Source organism: Orbicella faveolata, unplaced genomic scaffold (assembly GCF_042242905.1).
Source record: "Orbicella faveolata isolate gen_17 unplaced genomic scaffold, um_ofav_v1 contig_2, whole genome shotgun sequence".
NCBI classification, from domain to species: Eukaryota; Metazoa; Cnidaria; class Anthozoa; order Scleractinia; family Merulinidae; genus Orbicella; species Orbicella faveolata.
The window spans coordinates 25,867,040-25,886,574 of record NW_028301547.1 but is presented as its reverse complement, the minus strand read 5'-3'; the positions used below and the strand labels follow the sequence as shown (position 1 = coordinate 25,886,574).

Below are 19,535 nucleotides of genomic sequence, written 5' to 3'. Positions count from 1 at the left end.
TGGATTTTTGACTTCGTTTGGCAGGCTGTCCCGACTAAGGTGTTTCGCCTTGTCCTCTCTTCATAAAGGGAAAACCGGAATTCAAAAAAGTCGCTTAAATCAAGTTCAATCGGTAACATAACCACACCAGGAGCAAACAACACACGTATTGAATAAGGTAAGCCATTTTTATTGAGAATTTTCACTTTTAACTACCTCCATGGATATCTTGTAGAAAATCCCATATAAACCCTTATAATTCGATGCCATATTGTGTTGCTTGTGTGATTCATAGAGAGAGCTTGGGCCACCTGTGGCTTACTTAGTTTATTCGCTTCGTTGAAATATTTTGTGGAGTCTTATTCAGCTACTACAGAACCGCTGAGAAAAGAACTAAATGGCCACTAATTAACACAGTTGAAATACGACTGATCTCAAAATAATTGGCTTGTTTCTGTCATCTTTTTGATTTGCGACTTTCAACTTTCTTTTGCAGCGTCGTAATATTTTCGTCGGGCGGTGAAGAAATTACTCTTTTTCTTGTTTTCAGATTGAGTTTTACATGAGTTCTTCGCTTTTATTTTTCATTTTTTTTTTCAAATGTTAGCCATTATAGTACAAGAATGAAATTCTGTTGAATTTGGTTTCGTTTTTTTTTTGTCCTCCAAAGTCAGTAATTAACTCATTTTCGCAAAGTCAATTTTCTCAGCTTCTGTGGGACATTTTGTCGCGCGGTAAAGAAATAATATAATTTCTTGTTTACTTGTCAGTTTTACACATCAGGTTGAGTTCTTTTTGTTAATATTTTTTAATATTTTGCCCCTTCGATCATTCAACTTTAAATAAACGATGTCTTGAAACCTGATCTTGTGTCTGTGGTTACTGCGCATATGGTTTATTTTTGTGCTTTCGCTCACTCTGAAATATTCCAAAAAAACGCCAGGGAATTTGGGGTGGGTCGCGGGCAATTTCATTCAGGCGTCAATGGGTTAGAAGTTATTTTTTACACACTCGGCATTGTAAGAAAATTAGTGAGAGGTTCTGGTGACATATTTAGGGTTACTAAGAGTACTGCTCTGACCGCTGTATTTATAATTTTCCTTTTTCAATTTTATTAATGGAATATTCAAAGTTCACACAACAATGGCTTCAGGATACATTTTCTGTGCTCACAGGGAACAGAAGCACTTGCGATCTACAACATTAAGTATACTGCTTTCATGGATTGATGTTAAACTATTTTCCTCATCGAATATGTAAATTTCAACTAGAAATTACGAATAAAGTAGTAACTAAAAGTATCTTAATTCCATAGAGCCCAGTTGATTTTCACGATAGTTTCTGTTAATTAAGTGTTATGTAACAATAATACTATCTCGTGAAATCACATGGAATAATGTTAATTACACTTCACCGATGAGGCTGTGGGTAGAGTGGGCTAAACTGAGACTATATTCTGCAAGATTGAGCAGGATAACCGATGGTGCAATTAATTTGTTCAACAACCTGTCAATGAAACACATTTTTACAGCAGATTGCGGACAATTCTTGGCTGATTGTTTATCACAGGAAGAGCGAGAATTTGTTATTGAAGGGTAATTTAAAGTGCTTGGAAATAAGCCCACTGTGCAAGTATTTCCCTCTAGAAAGGAAATGAGGACCACTCAAGGCAAATGAATTTTTTGACAATGGCCGGCCTCTGAATTTAAATCCCTGTCGCTTTGCTGACTGAGCTGCAAGGTCAGATGGTCATGGGAGTACCCAGCTCCATACCCTCGAGTTAATTCTCTATTTCTAATTCTCTGCACTCCTTATTCTCTTCCCTCTTTTCCCTACCTTAATTAGTAACTTAATTAGGCAACATGCACAAAAGTTTGGTTATTCAATGCATAGCCGAAATGATTGATACTTATAGTGATAGATGCCTATGGAGTAAAATAGGGAAAAACCCTACAAGGCCACTGCATAACCTGTTACCTCCTACCAGTGCGTAATCAGTTACCTCCTAACTGCACACAGGAAACTTGCGAGAGAGGGCTTAACATTGTTCTGCCGCATGTTAAGACAGAGCCCTTTAAAAGAAGTTTTGTAAATAGATGCCTTTTCAAACTTTATAATAATAATCCACTTCATTTTATAAATAGGCCATTTATACCTTTTTTTAGTTACACCTCTTTTTATTGCAAATTCAAATGGCTGTTTTGAATTCTATTTTTAGTAAAGACCCTTATTTAAAAAATGCTGGCATCAGCATTTTTCTGAAAAAAAGAAGGAAAGGACATGTCTTCACAGATTTCCTTAGAATTCGCCTTTATATACAGAGAAGCAAACACATTTATAAAGATCTTAAAACTACATGGTAAGTGGTAACATAAAAACCAGTTTTGGTATGTTTTTAACAACAAAATCGTTGCAGCAGCGTTTTTAGCGTCTCTGACAGCCTTCCTCTGGTTCAACTAAAATTCAGTCTAAATACCTTTTGCTCACAACCAGAAACTAATCACGTGTTGAATGGGCTTGCCACTTCCATTTCATAACATACAATGTAGGGGTAACCATGCGTTTTTTTAAAGTTATTGATCTTTTTTGGAAACTTTTACGGTGCCCGTTACATTTTTTCCTGTCACCTCCCCAGTAAGTAAAACATTTACGTATCTCATACTTGTTTTGCGCGCGCACTACGCCATCTGCAGGTACAAGTTTATAATTGGATTTCAGTATAATTTTCAACGGATAAGAGCTAGTTTTTCAGCTGGAAGACGTTAACAGTTAGTGGTTAGCAATATGCTGCTATTCTGGTGTTCCTGGTTTAAGTACAGGTTCATTAAACTTGATTTGGTCACAGTAGGAAAATTTTGCTTGCATTTTAGTCGTGTGCTTGGTAGCGTAGTTGATTGTGTCACTGTCGACCCAGCGCGTGCGTGGCACTTAAACCATGCCTTGCGTGATGTGCAGAACGTGTGCGCACTGACAAAAGTAGGCACCGTCCTTAAAAGACTTGTTTATTTAGCAATCACGCACGGTCAAGAAAGCGAAGGGTCTGGGGTCGAGAATGTCAGCCCTTTTCGCTTCTCTTAGCCGGCTGAGGCCTTGGCACGAGAATCGATTCTAGTGCCAAGGCCTCAGCCGACTAAGAGAAGTGAAAAGGGCTATGGGGTCGAGAATGTGCTCCTCGCCCCCAGTATTTCGCACGGCCATTTTTAAACTTGTGAATACGCGAAGCGTAGAAACGTGTTTGTTGCGGGGACTCCGATATGCAAATGTGTCACTCACTCACTCAGGTGTAGACACTGTTCGTAATTAGTAGGGCCAAACGAGAGCGCCCGAGCCCGACGCCATATTGGAATAGTAACCAAGCCCGAAGCCATATTGGAATAGTAACCGAGCGCGACGCCATTTTGGAATAGTAACCGTGCATGCAGTCAGTGTTAGCCTCGCTATCGTGTTTGCGTGGTTACTACTCAATGCGTACATCGAGCCAGCCCGAATGATGATTTTGTAGCTTTTGGACGACCATCAATATTGGGTCTTTCGCTAAATTGAAGTGGAGTTGACTTCGAATGTTCGAATTAGTACTATGGCCAACTTGAGGGCTGAATTTCACGCGCATTTGACTCGCCCAGGCGTTAAAAATGACCAGGAGATGTGCATTTGTTTGCTGGAAAGTGACCTGAAAATGAGTAAATCTCATGCTAATGTGGTAGGCTTTGATGAGAATGTGTCTTATTCGTCGACCTTTATGAACTTATTTGAGTGAAACAAACAATTTTTAATGAAGGAAACAGCTATTGAAAACAGGACAAACATCGGCACCATTATTTAATACTATGTCATGGAATGCTTAATTACCTCCATAGGAACAACTTGTTTAGAATCATATTTATTCCGTAACACTCGATTGTGTGATTTGTATTCTTTCATTACGTAACCAGTTCTGTTCAATACTTTTGTAATTAGTCCTTAACCAATAGTTTTCTTTTCCTTTCTTTGATTGTAACACCTTGGGTTCGTTTATGCTTAGTTTTTTTTGTTAGAGAGAGCCCACCTTTGTGGCGCGGTTTCGTCACATACTATAATTTCGTTTTTATAATTTACTAACATCTAAACTTGAGGCCAGCCGAAGTATTGTTTTAAATATAAGCTAAGCTTACGACGTTGTGTCAGCGTTGCAGTAGTCTTTGACTTATTATCGTTTTACTTTTCAAGTTTGGTTCATTAGATCTGCTGTGAGATCCAACGTTCAATCAAGCAGGACCTTCGTTCACAGCTTTGCCGTTTATAGCACTTACGTTTTCCATGTTGACTGAGTTGTCCACGTTCAACCGACATCGATTTAAGTGTAGATTAAAGTTGTGTTCCCTATACCTGTCTTGTTTATTTTATTACTTTGATCTGAACTCCGAGTGGGATGTAAAATGCACATAAACCTGGAAAAAAAATTCCCAAATACTTGATTTTGATAAGCTTAAATGATTTTTATCGTGTCTTTTGTTTACACTTTTGCTTCCTGAATGAAACGATAACAAAGGGAAAGAAACCCCCTGTGAGCTTGAATTTTTTGGATCAACACAGAAAATGTTTGCAAAAGAGGCTACTTATTTTGATGTATTTTACATGTAATATATATAGAGACAAGTGGAAAAAATTGGAAGACATTGAAGACACTGGAAAAGAAGGCTGTCTCATAAGAAACCTTACCTATAGCCTTGAGTGAAATGCAATGAAAAAGGTCTGTAAGCTCATACGACTTCAATACATGCAAATTTTCCCAACAGGCAGACAAAGAGTACTCTATGAATTTTTTGGCAGGAGTGTCCTCTGTGACCCAAGAACCCTTAACCTTTACCACTCCATGTTCAACTGCAATTTTGCCACCCTAGCTATTCTGGACGTATGTGTTTGTAATATGTGTGCAACAAAAGCCAACGAAAAAAGTGCAACCTTGTGTGGTACAAACCTGGCTTGTTTTAACAGCCTTTAATAATACACCAATAACTGCAAGTTCACCAACATGTTTCATCTCTAGCTCACTTAATCCACGAGTTTAACCATAGGCCTCCTTTGATTTTCTCGTGGTTTTCTTTCGCATCACGCACAACGGACTAAGCGAAAGAGGGACTACTCGTAGTCTAGAAAGGTCTAGAACCACTCAGTGAACCAATCAAAAAGTGAGAATAAAGCATGCTGTTCCAGCTAATCAGAGCGTGCATTATATGGAAACTCTATTAAATTTGTTAAATATTACATAGTTGTCATAAATTATGAGTTGGGTACAACCTCGTTCCCAGGGTCCTCTCTCTTTACTTTCTTGAGGGAGGAAGAGAGAGGACCCTGGGAACAAGGTTGAGCAACCTCGTTCCCAGGGTCTCTCATCCTACCACTCCCTTGAGCGAGCGAAGAGAGACCCTGGTTGGATCTGGTCACGTGCCACTTTGACAATTGAGAACATCAGGGAGGGGTCCTCTGTAATCAGCAGTTTGTCGCGTTGAGCTTTGTCGCGTGCTGCGACCGCCACATTACCCGCGGCGATTATCAATACTTAGCTTTCAGGCTGAAATTTTGAATAATATCTGTTCCAACGTTTACCTAAAGGTTACGCAAGTCTATCTCGAGGCAATTTAGCGGTCGTGATTTTCAGTGTTGCCGTCTTACCCACTGGATTTATGGAAAGTCAGTCATATTTCAACTGTGGACGTCGAGCAGCGCAATTTCATCCCGTAGTAATTGTTGTTTCTCCTTTGAATGCACTCGATCAAATTGATGCTAAAAATATAGGAATGTCTCTAGTAAAACGTATAGCTTTCTCAAAGTAAAGCTACGGCAGTCTCTGAAGAAAAGCTGGACGAAGATAAATATGATATTCGTGCAACGCACTGTGCTTGCAAACAGTTCTAATCAAATAGCCGGGCCCGGCGTCACCTGCGGCTTCACAATATAGAATGCAAGTAAGCAATATGTTCACGGAATATTTTAATCTTTGTCCCTGGAGAGCCAATACTTAGAGCCTTAAAACGTATCTTGCAATAGAAACGAACCTAAACAAAGTATAAGCACGGCATGGCAAATTACAGAGGTGTCAAACTCTGAGAAGCGACGTGCAGTTAACACCGGAAACCATGCAGACCCACGACCTCTAAAAAATATGCTGTAACATAATCAAACGACTCCGCTCCACTTATAATTTCCATTTCTTCTAATAACATGGCACAAAAAATGCCCCTAAGAAACACGCTTGAAGCAAAGAAAGGTCGAGAGATCAAGAATTAAATGAAAATGTGCACAGTTCTCTCGAACCGTTGGCGTCACGTACACTAATTTATTAACGACACAATAAAAATTATATTTTTCTTTTTCTAGCCTCGTTTCGTTCGAAGATAAATCCATTTTATCAGCAACGACGGCGAAATGCATACCGCGACGAGTTCGTTGTAGTTATATCCTTCGCGCTCGGCAAAGTTCGGGGCACCGATGGCGCGGCGAAACTTCAATAAATCTTTTCACCCTTTCGCTCCTTTCGAAGTGACTTTGGCTTTCAGTGATCATTTAAAACGCCCTGAATTCTCTAAAATTATCTAATTGCCGGTAAAAAGACCTACACTTCATTCTGAGGTAAAGATGAGTCAAACATCTTCCATACACAGCCTCAGCTGCGGTGTGTAATTCTCCATTCGCCTTCGTGAGGAGATTTTTACAACAATGTAACGTCCTTCACTGAACCATACAACCATCAGCGACTTGGATTTCCGCTATCAGATGATGGATAAGTTTTCCTTGGCGTTTGCAGAATATTACCGCCGTACATTGCCGCAGAACATCATATCGTTCTTGGTTTACTTTGGTGACAACACTTCCCGAACTCCCGTAGGCTAAGTATAGACAAAATTCCTACTAGGCCGCCCATCCCTTCAGTAATTTAATTGTCATCTCCCAGATTTTGGGAGACACGCGACCACACCCAACCAGGGTCTCTCTTCACTCGCTCCAGGGGGCGGTAAGATGAGAGACCCTGGGAACGAGGTTGAAGGTTGAGTTGGGTGCATCACCACTGTCAAATTTAAGTGCATTGTGGGATAGTAGGTACTCGTACAACACTGAGTTGAAGCACTTGAGTTGAAGCGCTTGAAAGCGCTGAGTTGAACCGTGGCTGCAGTATTTAAGGGAAGGTACGTTTTTAATAGGGGGAGTTGGGCCGGGGCTTCGGAGGGGAGGGTCATTAGTAAACTTTTTATAAATTGGGGAGGGTCAAACCTGTTTTATTCGCAACCGGGGGAGGGTCAGTTTTTTTCTGGCAAGGAAAAAATTACTCCAGGTCGCTTAGTTGACTCTTATTTGCTAACAAACACGTGAAGTGTATAAAACCTAAACTTGTATATGTAATTGTAAAGATTCTAGAGGTTGCCTTTACTGAAATCTTAAACAACTACAGGGGTAGCGCGGTGCGACATATTCAAACTCCACTTGGTAGATTCAAACTGATTTAATGACAGATCAAGTCCATAGATCTAGTTCACAATACGTAACGACTGAAGAAGTAGCGAAAACCAGTAGATCGCAAGTAGTAGTAGCACATACGAATAGGAGTAGTAGTCGTACAAGTAGATGCAGTAGTAGGTTCGAACTGAAAAGCGATAGTTAAGAATACGTCCTACTTAGATAAGGCATAAAATACAAATCTAACAGGATAGAACAATCATAATAAAACTAACAAGATCACAGTGTGAAACAAATAGATGTGACAATTGATACTTGAAACTAATAAAACTGAGACAATAACAACTCTTGTCGTAGCAAACGAAGATATCAACGGCTATCGCGCAAATAGCTAAATATAGCCTGAAAGAATCACGATTTGTTAATCATACGACAATAAGCCTTAGCAATAGTAGAGCTGTGAAAGCGATTTTAACAAAACCTAGATAAACTAAATGACACCTTTTCGTGATAAAGAAAAGACTAACAATTTGCGACTTAGCAAATAACTACAATAAGAACTTACATACTTTGGTTGACGACTCGCAACAAAAGGTAGCAGAGAGACAGCGAAATAAGCTTGAAATAGCAGTAACTTGGATCCTGTGATCGTAGCACGGTAGCGGTGTTACTTCACTATCAATCTCTGACTAAAAGAAGTTGCGCGTCGTCTTGTATTGCCTATGCTACGTGAAAAAACTAGGGCGTTGTGAGAAACGTGGCGCCCACAATAAAGACAACTCCCTAGCGGCAAAATTTCTGGAACTATTACATACGCGTGAAAATCACGATTTTATGAAAGCTTTGATTTTGAAATCACCTACTTGGCTTGAATAATAACTAATAATAATTCAGTAGGAAGCTGCAGAGGAAATTGATAAACGAACGGCGTTTCAAAACTAACATTCCGGCCCCTTAAAGGCATTACAAATAGCCTTTATACATAAACTATAAAAGGTTTGAAATGCTAAAACTATGATTATTTATAACAGTAAAGTTCGTGGTTATAGTGTCCATAATACTAGCTAAACTTATCTAATCCTTGCTTGTCATCTCTGCAGCCTCGAGTAGAACAATCTTGTTGACGGGTCGCACTAATACGGACGTCTTTGTCTTGACTTTAGCTGAGCGTGCTAGCCCATCCTTGTGATTGCTGTATACTTCCAGTACTCGTGCTAGTGGCCAAAGACTGCGGGGCATATTCTCATCAAGAAGCAGCACAATATCATTCTCGGCAAGATTACACTGTGGCTTGTTCCACTTCTGACGTTGCTGCAGTGACGGCAGGTACTCTCTGGTCCAGCGTGACCAGAAGATATTGCTAAGATATTGCACTTGGCGCCATCTGCGACAGGTGTAGTTATCTTCCTTGGAAAATACACCGGGTGGGATTGCTGTTCCCGCTCGAAGTAGCAGGAGATGATTATATTCTAGTCAAGGTTCAACGCGCTACTTGGCTTTAATCGATAAGACGAAACGTGCAATTTAACGAGTGCGAAGAAAGCGATGAAAATGGAGCGGTTGCTACAAACAAAATAAATTACAAGTTACAGATGAATACAATAAAAGAAACAGAAATAACGAGCCGAAGGTAGACGATACTTACAAACTTTGTATGACTAGGAAGCTAAGGAACACGTAAAAGGAAAACGGCAGGGCGGTAAATGAAACGACATGACAGTAGCGTCGCGATGAAAATGCACAAATAAACTAGAAAGACGCATACAAAAGGGGACTGAAACAAAGCAAAATTATGCGAAGAAACCTAACAGAATATCGATAACGTGAAAGCGAGATAAACGAAAAGAATGCGATGATCACGAAAGAATGCACGCACAAACGGAAAAAATAACAAAGAATTAAATGCGGCTGCAACAGATTAGGTGTGTGTGCGTTGAGATCCCTTGGATCATCAGATACCTTGGTTATTGGTCTTCCGTTACCAATGGATTCCACCTCACACATCAGCGTGTTAAGACCTTCATCGTCAAGAACTTGTTGCTTGAGTAGCGCTTTCATGACTTTTCTCACAGTTCTTATGCATCTTTCCCACACTCCTCCGTGGTGTGATGCAGCGGGTGGGTTGAATATCCACTTGACATCACGCTGTAGCAGGTAGTTGTGAATCTGAGCTTGATTCCATGCTTGAAGGGCTTCGCGTAGCTCCTTTTTGCCTTTCACGAAGTTGCCTCCATTGCCTGACCGTATTTGTTCTGGGCATCCTCTCCTCGCAATGAAACGTCGAAGAGCGTTGATGAAAGACTCGGTGTCTAAAGAATAGATCACTTCAATATGGACTGCATGGACAGCCAGGCACGTAAACAATACACCATGTCTCTTAGTAGTTGTCCGTCCGCGACGAACAGTGAAGGGACCAAAACAATCGACCCCTACATTCGTGAATGGTGGCTTTGAAGGCGTTATTTGCTCCTCTGGTAGGCTTGCCATTTTCTGTTGCATTACTGGGGCTTGACGTCGCCGGCAATTGAAACACGCACTGACCATGTTGCGTACACTTGATCGCGCCCCGATGATCCAATATTTCTCTCTGATCAAAGACAGTGTGTACTCGACTCCAGAGTGACCAGAGACTCGGTGGTAGTGGTTGATGATTAACTTGATGATGTGATGCTTTCTTGGGAGAATCACTGGGTGTTTAGCATCATTCTCGATTGGCGCTTGGTTCAGACATCCTCCTATACGGATGAGGCCGTTTTCCAAAACAGGATCGAGCTTGTAAATACCGCTGCTCTTCTTTGTAGGATTCTTAGTTGCCGTTTTCTCCATCTCCTTGCAGACTCGACTTAAAGCTGATAATTCTTTGAAGTTTTGTTTCTGCACGAACTTGATGATTTCCTTTTCTGCTTCGTTCACTTCAGACACGCTCAATGGTGTGATTTTACTGACATCTGATTGGTAGCCGATATCTTCCTTTGCCTTGCGGTGCTGACTTTGCTTCTTTAGGTTTTGCTTGTAACGTAACACCCAGGCCATAACTTTCTTCCGGCCGGTCCATGAGGAAAACTTCTCGATTGCCTCATTAATGTGGTTGCTTTGATCATTTGCTTTGTTTACAAATACTTCAACAGTCTTCTTGACTTCTGGGTCGCTGTCAGAGATCTCGCCGATATCAGCGGGTCTTTGCGGCCAGGTCTCCTTAGGTTGCTTTAGAAAGGGGGTCCTTGTGACCAGCGATCATTCCTTAACAGCGCGTCGACTGTCATCCCTCTGGATGCTTCGTCAGCTGGATTTAGCGACGTCTCAACACATCGCCATTGGGTTGCTGTGGACTGGTCCAATATTCCTGAAACGCGATTGGCTACAAAGATCTGGAATCTCTTGTCCTTGGTCTCTATGTATCGAAGAACGCAAGTGCTGTCGGTCCAGAAGGTAGAGCTGTCAACGGGCAAATCGAGTTCTCGTCTGATCATCTGATCTAATCTTGTTGTTAAAACTGCTGCGGATAATTCCATTCTCGGAATTGTCATTACCTTTAGGGGAGCTAATCTTGACTTTGCCATGATTAAGGAACAGTGGACTTTACCGTTCACGTCGATTTGTAGGAGAAACGAAACTGCTCCATAGCCTAGAGTAGACGCGTCTGAAAAGTGATGAAGCTCGCGTTGTTGGACGTCTGGGAAGTCTGGTGGTTTGAAGCATCGGGGAATTGTGAATTGTTCCAAATTAAGCAGTTCTCTAAGCCAGGACGTATTCTTAACTATTGCATTTCAGTTCGAACCTACTACTACATCTACTTGTACGACTACTACTCCTATTCATATCTGCTCCTACTACTTGCGATCTACTGGTTTTCGCTACTTCTTCAGTCGTTACGTATTGTGAACTAGATCTATGGACTTGATCTGTTATTAAATCAGTTTGAATCTACCAAGTGGAGTTCGAATATCTTTGCACCGCGCTACCCCTGTAGTTGTTTAAGATTTGAGTAAAAGCAACCTCTAGAATCTTTACAATTACATTAGTTCGAATTTGGCGGCGATCCTTATTCGAATCGAGCAAACCAGCAACGAATTGTGAAGGAATTCGAAAAATTAGGCTACGTCTTGGAGACCACGCAATGGCTATCTGATATCTGGATGAGAGCGATCACCCGCGTGCGAGTTGCTTATCTGTGGTCAAACAAACCTGTCACCGCTGTAAAGGATCAATTGAGACACCATGGAAACAAAGAAGGCACGCAGCAGGGCAAAAGGCATCGTGACTAAGAAGATTAAGGAGATTTCCGGTCTAATGACTGAGGAAAGCAACGCAGATGAAGTAATAAAAAAGTCTGCTGAACTAGAGCAAGCATTTAAGAAATTTCAAGAGATGCACGAGGCGTTTCATAGTCAGTTAGAAGATCCAGAGCCGATCGGAGAATCCGGAAATTATTACGAATCAGTTCTCAATGAAGTAGAACAGCTACAAGAAAATGTAGACGTTTGGCTAGCTGGGGTGGAAGCTTCACGCTTACTAAGATCTTATGAGATAAATCCCGAAGACAGCATTTCAAACGCTAGTTTAAGGACCGTCACATCACGCTCGTCACGCTCATCACGCTCGTCGCGTTCGTCACGCACATCGCATAATTCTTCTGCTAGCGCCAGGGCAAGAGTCGCAGCAAAAAGGGCTTTTTTAAAAACTGAAGTCGCAACGCTTAAGAGGCTACACGAGATTGAAGAAGAAGAAATGAAATTAGGCCAACGCAAAACTCAACTAAAATTAGAAACTGAAATAGCAAAGGCCGAGGCCGAAGAACTGGTTTATGAGCATGCCGAGAGCGAGACCACTGCAAAGTTACTTCCGGAAAACGAGCAAAATAAGAAAAGCGTTTCATTCCTGCAACCCTTGGCAACACCGCATGAAGACCGGTTTATCGAAGACCAGACAACTGCTGTAGAGGCTAAACCAGACGTGCATGTACCCAATAACACCATCCTATTTTCGGCAAGATTCAAGGTGAACTGAGCCGATCCAGCAATCTCAAGCACAACGACAGGTCAAAAAGGGATGCAAGGTCATTTGCGGTGGACGTGCAACCGAAGCCACCCTATTCACCATCAAGCACTTCAGAGAAGAAAGTATTGAAGTGTCCCTCATGCAACAAAAATCATTGGCTTTCGCAATGCAGCGACTTTAGAAAATTACGTTTAAGCGATCGACTCAAGTTTGTTCGTGCTAAAAAACTGTGCTTAAATTGTTTAGTATCGGGACACTTTGTACCAGACTGTCCAAAGCAAAGCTTCTGTCACATTGAAGGCTGTACGAATGAGCATTCTACCTTTCTACATGAGAAGGAACGAACCCAGGAAGTAACGCCATCACAACCAAACCAGAGTAACGGGGCTGCAAGCACCGAAACAAACGCAACCGCAACGCAAGTGAGTAATGGCTACATTCAAAGTGGGACATTTCAAGCATCCAGCGACTCTTCCATCGTAGGATTATCGATTGTGCCTGTGAAGGTTAAAGCGAAGGGCCAAGACAACAAAGTGCTAACATACGCGTTCCTGGATTCCGGATCAAACACTTCATTCTGCACTGACGCGCTACTCCGAAAACTTGACGCCAAGGGAGTGAAAACCACCCTTTCACTTACTACGATGCAAACGACCAATGAAGCAATTGAATGTTCTCTCGTTAACCTAGAAGTTTCCGATCTCAACGACCACAACCTAATAGAGCTACCCATGGTTTACTCTAGAATCTTTACAATTACAGTATATACAAGCAAAGCTACCAGTCAAGATTAATCTAAATTATTACCGGCGTCGAAATATTATATCAAAAAACTATCTTGTCCCAACTAACATAATTGTCTCTCTCAACCAGTGCCCGCTTTCGTCCATATTTGACAGCGGTAATGTTTCCACGCGGGGTTCTGGTATAAAATCAGTCTCAGGTAACGATTCGATACTTAAGCTACTCGGGCTTGAACTGACAACTCGATCTACCACATCACTTTGCAAGTCAGTTTCAACCTCGAAAAGTGATGAGGTCACTTGTTGCTGCACATTTCTTAGCCGGGGCTGCCGAGGTTGTTGACATTCCATTGAATCGTACAGGAAGCTGCCAATGTGCACTTTGATCATTGCGACCTTTTCAGCTTTTTCCCTTTGAAGGTGATCTTGTGATTGGAAAACTAAGAGGATAGCTCTTCCACCCTCAAGGACGACAGCTTATCCGAGTTGTACAGTCCAACCCAGTTGATGTCATTGTACTCCCGGTTCAGCCATTCCATTCGCTCCCTTTCAGTCTCCACTTTCTTCTTCTCCTTGCGCATTTTTATCTGGGCAAGGTGCTCAACATACTCTGCAACAAGCTTTTCGGGGACAATGTATTTATCTGAAAACTTTCTAATAGCCTCACTGTCCCCACTGACTAGTTCACTTTCCTCAAACAATTGCTCAATCTGAGCAAGTTGCTCCATCTGACCTCATGAAATCCTGGCATTCACCACAAGCGCATTTCTCTCTTGCTATTCCTCGCACATCCTTGCTCATTTTCAAGTTTTCACCGCGCAATCACACGCCACGCAATTAACTGCTTTGTGCACAGAGGTGGTTATGTAAGTAACACTTCCAGTTAGTTATTTTCACTTCCGGTTATTTTGTCTTGGAGAAGGTGGGGGGAGGGTCAGATGTTTTTGTGTAGGTATTTGTGAAGGGTCATTAATCCATTCTGGGAAGTGGGAGGGCCACGACTTTTTTCGCAAAAAATTTCTAAAATACCCCGACCCACCCCCCCTTCTTCCCAATAATTGTCTGAACTTCCAGCTTGGTTGTAATTCCCATCAACCCATCCAAGAAATGCCACGAAGATAAAATCATTTTTGATTATCGACCATAAATAGTTGCCAACACAGGAATCGCACCTGGTGAGGGAATTAAAGTGTAATTTTGTAGATGATGGTCCTGGGCAAACAAACGTTTCGGTGACAGTGCTGGAGCTGAAACAATCAGAGACCGTTTTAATGCAGTATCAAATTCATGAAGCCCTTGAACGTCCTTACACAAGGTATGACGAAGTTACTCGTCAGGGGAATCGTAAGCTCTGTGGTGCTGTCATCTTGAGGAAGAGTAGAAACAACAAATTTATGGCTGTTGGAGCCCTAACCTTTACAGATAATGAATCCAGAAACATAACTTCTGCGTTTTTTCCACTCCATCTAGTCAAACGTAAGTACCAAAGGCAACTGTGTCAAAATTGTTCCAAAACAACTGCAGTAAACAAGAACTGAAACCTGGAATGGCGGATAGCCAGAATGGTGGAAACAATTAACGGCTGTAGTGACTTATGATGTGCATTATCACTCCTGGTCACTTCTGTGTACTTTCAATTAGGCAAAGTCTGCTTCTTTATTTGTGTTGCGTTATTAATAAACAATTATTGGATGAATATTTGTGATATCCGGAATAATCAAGGTCAGCCTTCAGCTTCGGCTGATAACACTAACTGAGACCTTAATTATTTTGGATATCTTAAAAACCAAATCTCATAATTGTTTTATCATATATTGTTTTAAAGAAAATAACGACGAACGAATTATCGCACTGAACACAGTTTATTTTCAACAAGCCAATGTTCTTACGTGAACTTAGCATTGTTCTTGGAAATCATGCATTGCGCATGCAACCTATGGATTATTCACTAATCTGCTAGCAGATTAGTGAATAATCTGTAGGTTGCGCTGTTTCCCAGAATTAACTGTAGGCTTTTAGCCAATGAGTCTGAGAAGACAGATGGTGACTACAATAAGATTGCAACACCAGCGGAAAGTTTCTTTGAGGTAGCATTTATGAGTGGGCGCCACTAAAGAGATTCGTCAATGTGAACTCCAAGAGATTTTTGTTTCCTTACCCTATCTAGTGGTGTATTATGGACTTTGACTGTAATTAAAAATTACTATGTATTTGGGATAACTTGAATTTACTCCCTATGAGCATGTACTTAGTCTTCTTGACATATAGAGTTAATTTGTTTGTTGCCAGCCATGAGTGGATTAAATTCATATCAGTCCCCACCTACTTGATTTCGTGTTCCAGTCCTCACCCACTTGATTTCGATATGTTAGTGATTTTTAGTGTGAAACACATTAAATGAGACAAGGAACTCAACCTAACATAATTAAATGCTGGCTGGATTATGCAGATGATCAGGCACCTGCATGAGCAAATATCCAAATGGAATGTCAAAGGTGGCCAGAAAGGCCTTTAATATTGAGAAGGTCTGGAACCCAGTATGTTGCCATGGTGACAAAACTGTTAAGCTCATATATATTGTGGAGCACATTTAGTAGAATCTTACCGTAAAGAATCAAACATTTCTGATCTAAATTGGCTGAGATATCTTTCTTCATCATATTTATTCAATTTTTGGTTGAGTGTATGATGTCATCACTTGGCTAATTTGCATTTTTTGAAAACTAGTATAAATCTGGAACGAAAAGCAATATTTGAAAATAGTAAACAGCATTTTTTCTTCTCATACAGACTACTTGTTTATGTTTTAAAATGGCTTAGATAAGAAAGATGCGGCTTTCGTCATAGTAGCACGTTAATGTGATTTAAAATTCATCACATTTGGCAGGTCTCACATTGCAATTTAGGGAAATATTGGCTTAGTCATAAGTCAGGGTCTAGAGATTTGAACTGTGAATTGTTGTGAAGAAAGCTACCCTTTTTTGGTGCAAAGTCTGAAGGACAGAGTACTATGTATTAAGGTTATTAGAGTATTAGGAAAGGTACTTCAAGTAAGTGCCATGCTAGTTCCTGATCAAATTCACATGTGCTTCATATGTCAATATGCTTGTCACTTGGACAAAATATGATAACATATGAAAAGACCTTATCAAAAATCTGTTAACTTTTTTTTTGGTAATGCTAACTTCATGTAGGGGTGAAGTGGGAGTATATGGAGGGATTGAACTCCCTCGCAGTGCAGGTGAGGCAAGTGGCCCTTTAAAAATACTAAGAAATTGCCTCTTTCCCACTCCCCAAGAATTTTGGATCATGTGTGTACTAAAGGTATCTGCAATCAAGTGTCGATTGATACCCTTGAATGATACCCTTGATCGATACCCTCGATCAACCCTTGATCAATACTCCATCGACACTCCATCGACACCTCTGTTGACACTTAATGGACACTCCATGGACACCTTGGTCAAGAGTCGACCAAATTTTTGATCCATTCAGATAAGTTGGTCAACACTTGGCCGATTATCGACTGACTGTTGATCAAGTGTCCATAGAGTGTCAACTGAGTATTGATAAGGATGTTGATTGAGTATTGATCAAGATGTCGATCAAGGGTATCGATCAAGACTATCGATCGACACTTGACTATGGATACCTTTTAAGTATGCATGATCTGGAGTTTTTTGGTACTCACTGTGATTTGAATTGGGCATTTGTATATTGTAGGGGGTAGTCTATTAAAAAGGTTTTTTTAACTGCAGCATCCAAAACGAACATGGCATTGTGTCCAAAAAGTATATATAATAGAGACAAGAAGCGAGGAGAGGATTAGAATTACAGAACTAACTCTAGGGTATGGAGCTGGGTACACCTACAAATATCTGGCCTTGTAGCTCAGTTAGCATGGCAACAGGGATTTAAATTCAGAAGCCAGACAACATCAAGGTATTTTCATTTCATTGCTTCAAGTGGTCCTCATTTCCTTTCTAGAAGGAAATACATGGGCTTATTAGATAGATGACTAATTACTAAAAGTAGAAGTCAAATGTACCTTGTTTAAGGGCTGGTTCCGATGTATGCTGCCTTAATTTTCGCTTTGCCTTCATTGACTTGCCTCGATTATCGCAACTTGAACATGTCGCTTCACGTTTCTTTCTTCTCCAGAAGCCTTTTTTGAACTTCTGTGAAGCTTAAAAAGAAGGAATCAAAACAGGTTTCTCAATAACAATGATCACAACATTTAAGTCCATGAATGCTGCTATTGAAAACAAAGAGTATATAAATTATCAGAATTCTGTAGCCAGACTAAATAAATTATGATAAAAACTGAAATAACCTAAAGATTAAAGTTGAAGAAATGTGACATACATATTCCATTACAATGTTACATGCCATTATTAAAAATGTGCAGCATAATCCAAAATTCTTGTCCACTGCTACCTCAAGAGGACGAGGAAGATTGGTTAAGGATCTGAACTATAAAGCACCACTTAAAGTGAAGCAGTTTTTATCAGATCCTACTTCACAACAGTGTGATCTCTGCATTTAAAAATATTGCACCTGATGGAAACCTCTTGCAGAGAGTCTGACCTCCCTCCCCTCCTTGGGTGACTGCTGTGCATATCATTGTTGCAGTCAGGCTCACTTCTTATTGCTAAACAGAACTACTTGTTAGCTTCATCTGTGAATAGATACTGGATAGCTTATAATCCTGACCTTCATTTCCCCAGTTCAAATCATATACAGCAGCAAAATCAATGTATAAAATTGCACTATTAAGAAATTCCATTGAAAGGAGTTTGACACAAACATGTTGGATACTTTCTCTCTTTTTTTCCTTAACACAAACTTGAAGAATTCAGTAGGTACTGAAGAATTTTATAAAGTTTACAGCAGAACTAGTGGATACATGTATACTTTTTCAACAGCTTCCTCAGTTGACAATCAGCTTAGCACACAAATTCACATATTACAGCAAGCACATGAAACGGTCGTACCAAAATATTGCGCTTTGAAGTTAAATTGTTTCATCAAAAAGCCTCAGGTTTCCAAAATTTCAGGGCTGAATTAAGGTGGATGTAATACCTCCACTCTTCTGCTCTGATGATGTTGCCAAACAGGGTTAGAGTGTTATTACATTAATATAAAATGATATTCCCAAAACTAACAAAAATGTAACAGAAAAATCTTTGAACAGGTTTGATTTTGTTCAAAGAGGGTCTACCCTTAAAATTAGGTTTTTCCAGAGTTAAATACCCAAATTCAAACATGTTATTGCTGAATGACACGTCTTAGTTTAGCCAAGGCTCTATGCAAAAGTTATGACCCAAAATAATTTCTTACAGATGAGTAAACCCAAAATTATAATAGTGCCACCTTAACTTGATAGAGAGGGAGGGCTAAGTGTACAGTACAAGTGTTTATACAATGCAATGTGCCCAGTTCACTATTTTCACGAGTTGTCTAATGTTTATTTGCCATGGAAACTTTAACAGCTCTTACAATAAATATACATGTTAAAAAAGCAGTGCTGGAAAATCCCCTGGAGAAGATGGCTCCACAGTTGAGTTTTATTCAACTTTTTTTGACTTAATTGGGGATGACTTAGTTGACTGTCTTAATTATGCATACGAAAATGAACAATTATAATTATTATTGATCTCACAGCATAGAGGTGTAATAAGTTTGATACAAAAGAAGAATCTTCTCTACTAAAACTACAAAACTGGAGACCAATAACTCTCATGAATGTTGACTATAAAATTGCTTTTAAAGCTATGATAAAATAAATCGAACCAATGCTATCATCCTTGATTCACCCAGATCAAACAGGTTTTGTGAAAGGTAGATACTTCGGTGAAAATATTATGCTCATTTAAGTGATATAATGAAACTAAGAAACTCAGTTGCTCTGGTATATTGTCGCTAGATTTTCCGAAAGCCTTTGATACTTTAGAATGGTCACGCATAAGCAATGTATTAAAGATGCTTACCTTTAATTTGGTGATAGCTTAAGAAATTGGATAAAGGTACTTTATATGGAAATAGAGAGTACAGTGCTTAACAATGGTTACACAACAAATTGGTTGAAACCATCCACCAGAGTAAGGAAAGGATGTCCACTTTCACCATATCTGTTTATTCTAACTGCAGAACTTATGTCTAACAAAATTCATCAAAGTATTGATTTCAAGGGAATGTCTGTGTTTGAAAAGGAAATCAAAGTTGGTCAATTTGCTAATGACACCAACCTTTTTTGTGCCAATCTGTTTTCTGTGGAAAAAGCATTCCAAATTGCAGCAGATTTTGGTGCAATTTCTGGTCTTAAGTTAAATATAACGAAAACTAAAGCTATGTGGCTGGGGAAATGGGGGAATAATAAGAACA

The 19,535-nt window shown here is 40.1% G+C and overlaps 1 protein-coding gene across 3 annotated transcripts in view; it reads right to left on the bottom strand.

Moving 5' to 3' along the window:
• LOC110060229 (uncharacterized) overlaps positions 1 to 19,535 on the bottom strand; it is a 79,735-nt gene that overhangs the window by 50,888 nt on the left and 9,312 nt on the right. For all 3 annotated transcript variants that reach the window (XM_089290529.1, XM_089290528.1, XM_089290530.1), the window contains exon 4: positions 17,200 to 17,337. In XM_089290529.1, the coding sequence (XP_089146655.1) occupies positions 17,200 to 17,337 (138 nt within the window). The remainder of the gene's footprint in view (positions 1 to 17,199; positions 17,338 to 19,535) is intronic.